Source organism: Poromitra crassiceps (genome assembly GCF_964638095.1).
Source record: "Poromitra crassiceps genome assembly, chromosome: 7".
NCBI lineage: Eukaryota > Metazoa > Chordata > Actinopteri > Beryciformes > Melamphaidae > Poromitra > Poromitra crassiceps.
The window spans coordinates 53375017-53380016 of NC_139628.1; the positions used below are offsets into that span (position 1 = coordinate 53375017).

Below are 5000 nucleotides of genomic sequence, written 5' to 3' on the forward strand. Positions count from 1 at the left end.
GCAGAGGGGTTCCAGTCAGCAGCAGCTTGTGGTCGATCTTATAGTCGTTGAGACGCCTAAAGAACTGGAGACAGAGACGAGAAACACATGGATTCCAGGTAGATCTCTGCTTTGACATGTTTATTGTTAATACTGCTATTTTTCCTCCTAGGATAGAGAGAGGGCAGATAGAGGGCAGTACAACATCAGATGATACATCACACAACACTGAAACACATCACTACAATGCATTCATCATATATGCACAAATGCATGGATTATTGTGGTCATCTGTCATCACATTTGTCATTCTCATAACAGATACTGATCTGCACGCGTGCGCACGTACACACACACACACACACACACACACACACACACACACACACACACACACACACACACACACACACACACACACACACACACACACACACACACACACACACACACACACACACACACACACACACACACACACACACACACACACACACACACACACACACACACACACACACACACACACAGGCTAGCTAGCTAGCTACCTTGGACTGGTTGTTCTTGAGGCGGTGAGCCTCGTCCACCACCAGACAGGCCCAGTCAATAGACTTGAGCGACGTCTGGTCGATGGTCACCAACTCATAGGAGGTGAGCAGCACATGGAACTTAATAGGAGCGTCCCTCTGCAGGAAGGAAAGAAGATTATTCATACTAGAAATGATGATATGATGAACTATATGAACTCTTAGAGGGCACTTTGTTTATGCTGTTGAGTGATGTGTTATTATGAGCATATTATCAGCAGATCAAGGTTAGGGTCACACAGTAGGTCATATCTGAAAGTGATGGAGGCAGTTTACCGTAGTTTATATAGTTTCCTGCCTTGTTACATTTCCTCCGACAGAGCAGAAACACAACATAAATACTGCAACTGCAAAGAAAACTCTTGCTAGAAGACATCTAAGAGGGAACATGAGTAAAGTCCCTTCTCTCCTCCTCAAACTGGATTGTAAAGCGTCCCCACTCTCATAATCGTCTTGTCGCTCTCCTCACCCGCAGTTTGTAGGCCCTCTTTCCTCCGCCCTTGACGATGGCGTCTTCGAAGGAGAACTCGTTCTCTCTGATGATGGCCCGGCTGTCCTTGTCCCCCGTGTACGTCACCACGTAGAAGTCCGGCGCCCAGAACTCAAACTCCCTCTCCCAGTTGATGATGGTGGAGAGCGGGGCGCTGACCAGGAACGGGCCCTTGGTGTGGCCCTGCAGAGACAAGAGGGAGGGGGAGAAACCACACTGGGGGTTCAGCCTCTGGCCTTCACAAGGAGGCGGGAACAAGTGTTAATCCTTAATAAACACGACGTTTATATCTTTAGTCTTGATTTTTCATTTCCACACAACAGACTGAAGCGCACATCTGCGCATGCTCACATAGTCAAGGTGCAACTCCTATTACCGTTAACTCATATTGAGTGCCAGCCACTTTTGGAGAACGGACGCTCCCAGTGCCAGAGTTTCAGAGCTTTTTTCAGTGATTTCTCGAGGCCCACAGAATATTGTGTGATATTACTATGTAAACAATGAACACGCAAAAAGAACGATGAGACTCTTTTCTATCATCAGCAAAAACAGGTTTATTGATATCATTTTCCGTTCTTTCGTTATCAGCCGGAGAAGATAGCTTGATTTAACAAAAAAGAGCAGTTTTTTTCTAGAAGCTGAGATAATGGCCCTTTTGTGAAATTAAACATTTCAAACACATCACTGACTCTGAAGCTAATTTTCTGATGTAGTCACACCTCAAAAATAATTTCCTTCAATAAAACAGTGAAGGCCAGGGAATTTTGTTTGGCAGAATAATATTTTTAGCTGCAACCAGCAGCGCTGGCCCCTGCGTGCGCTGCTGGTTGCAGCTTCTTGCTGGTCTTTGCTGCTGGTGGGCATCGGATATTCTGGCTTGCGTTTGCCAACCCTGTCCTGCTGCCTGGGTCTGTCTGGGTCAGTGTTGTGTGCTGCTCTGCGTGCCCCCCCCCCCCCCCCCCCGCCCCGCCCCGCCTCAACTGCACACTCCTCCTTATGGGAGGTGGCTCTCTGCTGAGTTTGCTCTGCACTGTGAAGGGTGCGCGACCATCTATGCGCGACATCCAGCTTTTTTACAGCGTTTCCGCGTGTGTTTGTCACCGGCTCCTATGCTTCCAGTTGAGAATAATAAACAACTCCACGGCTGATCATGCGAATGGGCTGTCGCAGCGGGCATGGAGGAGCTCAATTGTGGGAGCAGATTGGCTGCTGCAGGCGCATCTAACGTTAAAACGCTTCATGCATATCGATGCATACGGATGCGATGCGATTTCCGTTTCCCCAACGACTTATTCTCTGTTTTTCTCTGCCTTTCTGTTAACCTGGAGAGCACTGTCGCCACCTAAGGGTTCTGTAAAATAGGTTATAGACCTCCAATAGCTACAATAGTTGTACCAGAGATGTATCAGGGATTGATCCACGTCCCACCGTCAAAAAACGCAATTGACGACAATCGTCGTCTTTGGCACTCAATGAGTTAAGGAACACAGTAGATGGGAAATACAAGTTAACACAAGAAGCGGCAGCGAGCCGTTCCAGTACCTCTTTGACGAGCGAGGAGAGGAAGACGATGGTCTGGATGGTCTTGCCCAGGCCCATCTCGTCTGCCAGGATGGTGTCGGTGCCCTGCGCCCAGGAGAAGCGGAGCCAGTTCAGACCCTCCAGCTGGTACAGGTGCAGCGTGCCGCCTGTCACCGTCACAAAGTCCGGCTCCTCCTCGTACTTGACTGTCGGCTGGGGAGGAAGGAGAGAAGAGAGATGTGAAGAACTTGATAAGGAGTACTTGAAGAGCATGGAGACACATTGCATGAATATGTGTGAGGGGTATATAGCAATTTTGAATCACACATAGCTGCATCTAGTTTTTGCTAACTGCAGGTGGCACTGTTCCTCAAATGGAACTGCACACCTGTACAGCCAAATCATTTGCAAAACATTACAATCTTAGCGAATGTAATTATATTATTACTAGGCATCTTGCGCTATGCGCGCTCAATTCCTAGGCTCGCCCCCGCCCGAGCTGGCCCTGCAGCTCGCATACACAGCTAGGCCGCTGCGCGGCCTCGCCCGCAGCTCGGCTGTTTCTGATTTCTGTGTGCTGCTGAGAGACGCATTATTTGGTCTCTGTACTGTTGACGGTCATGTGGGTCACGAACATTTTAGAGATTTTCAGAAAAGGTTGGGAACCACTCGTAGAGAATTCGAATTCGATTTTTTTTAAAATAGGTCTGTTTTCTGTACAATATGACCATAAGGAAATCAGTAATAGAAAACAAAATATTTAAAATAGTCTTTTGACCAAGGTCTGGTCATATGTTTTGACAGGAATGAGAATTGTATAATGCATAACTCACATCATTGAAGGCTGGAGAGCCAGGAGCATCATCCTCACCGTCCTGGTTCCTGTTGCTCCTCATCAACCTGGGGTTATCATCCTTTGTCACCGCGTCCCTGTCAGGCGGCAAGACATCAGTCAGCCAGCCAGTCAGTCAGTCAGTCAGTCAGTCAGTCAGCCAGTCAGTGAATCTATTGTTGTTATTCAGCTTATCCATGAATCAGTCAAGCAAGGAAGTAAACAAGCAATTAATAAAGCTGTCAGTCAATTATCTATTCAACCATCCTATGAATTTAGAGTCACAATCATCACACTTTCCTCAGAGGGAGAATCGCCTGCAGCTCGGCTGCGCTATTGGCACGAGGAAGGATGACATTACAGATGACATCATCACTGATGACATCACATCATCATTAGGTAATTAGGGCAATCACGTAATTAAAAAATCTGGCTCCGTCAGGTCCAACTTAGTCCGCTTTGCTGTCTTTCGTTTCTGGTCAGCTGTTTTTGGCTTTCTCCAACGAGGTCAGAGCTAACCTTGCCAGCAGGGGTCAGACTGAGGCCATACCTGTGTTTCCAGTAGCCGGTCTTGTAAATAGGGAAGTCGGGGATGTCCAGGTCGTCTCTCTCCCAGGTGCACTGGTCGTAGGTCAGATCTCTCCACTTGACCAGGTAGTGGTACGTCCCCTTCTTATCCAGGCTGCAAGTGACAAACATACAGTGTACTGGGGTGATCGCACATACACTGACAGTGATGGGGGTAATCTGTTACCTTGTAACATGTAAGGGGACATTCAAGCCAAAAGCGTTTTTGGAGCTGCCAGTGTCTTTCTGCAATTCATTCTCTATGTAAGGACGCGCTAAACGTGCTCCTCTTTTAATGAACGCACCTGGTGTTTAAACGCTGGTGGCGTCTGTTGTTTTTGGAGGAGCGCTGTGGGCGTTTTAAAGCTGAAAAAAGTTGAACATTAGAGGAAAAGCACGCTGCTCGTGTTTTCCACTCCTCCTACCTTCTCTCCTCCCGAGGTATTCTCGACCTCCGCTGCTGCCAGAATTGGCAATAATCTGGCTTTCATGTTGACAGTGAACAACATCAAAACTACAACATCAAAACTAGCTGGCTACCGTCCTTGTGGTCGTTGTGTTCTGATCTGTACTGCACGCGACTACAGGGGAAAACAAACGGAGCGAAAAAAAAAACGCTCCGTGCGCTGTGTTTTATGCACAATGGAAGCGCGCTCAACATGATTTTCATAGCGTTCTGACTGAAAAAAACGCTTTTAGTGTGAATGTCCCCTTACTCAGATTTGTTTTTTTGTCATAAGCATGTTGGTTTTTCATTTATTGTAATCCGTTATTAGTTACTTTAGAATCTAAAGTAAAAGTATCAATATCCTAATTTTAAGGAAATCTAAAGTTTAGATTGACATCAAATTATGACATTGTTTATTTTTCTTTACGATTGTTTTTGTTTGCAACAGTAGAAGAAAGTGAAAATCTTGGTGAGATAACATACCCGCTAAATGAAAAATCGCAATACAAATATGCTCGATATCAATGACATTGGCTTACTGTGGACAAGCAATAGTGCAAATTGTAGGTAACACAC

The 5000-nt window shown here is 46.4% G+C and overlaps 1 protein-coding gene across 1 annotated transcript in view; it reads right to left on the bottom strand.

The window, feature by feature from the left end:
• The window catches only part of chd3 (chromodomain helicase DNA binding protein 3), a gene marked incomplete at its 3' end in the record, with an annotated part of 50127 nt that overhangs the window by 28129 nt on the left and 16998 nt on the right, over positions 1–5000 (bottom strand). The window contains exons 12-17 of the mRNA XM_083640204.1: positions 3960–4091; positions 3411–3507; positions 2599–2790; positions 1036–1239; positions 528–665; positions 1–64 (exon numbers count right to left, since the gene is read on the bottom strand). The exon at positions 1–64 is cut by the window's left edge and continues 58 nt beyond it. Coding sequence (XP_083496330.1) covers positions 1–64; positions 528–665; positions 1036–1239; positions 2599–2790; positions 3411–3507; positions 3960–4091 — 827 coding nt within the window. The remainder of the gene's footprint in view (positions 65–527; positions 666–1035; positions 1240–2598; positions 2791–3410; positions 3508–3959; positions 4092–5000) is intronic.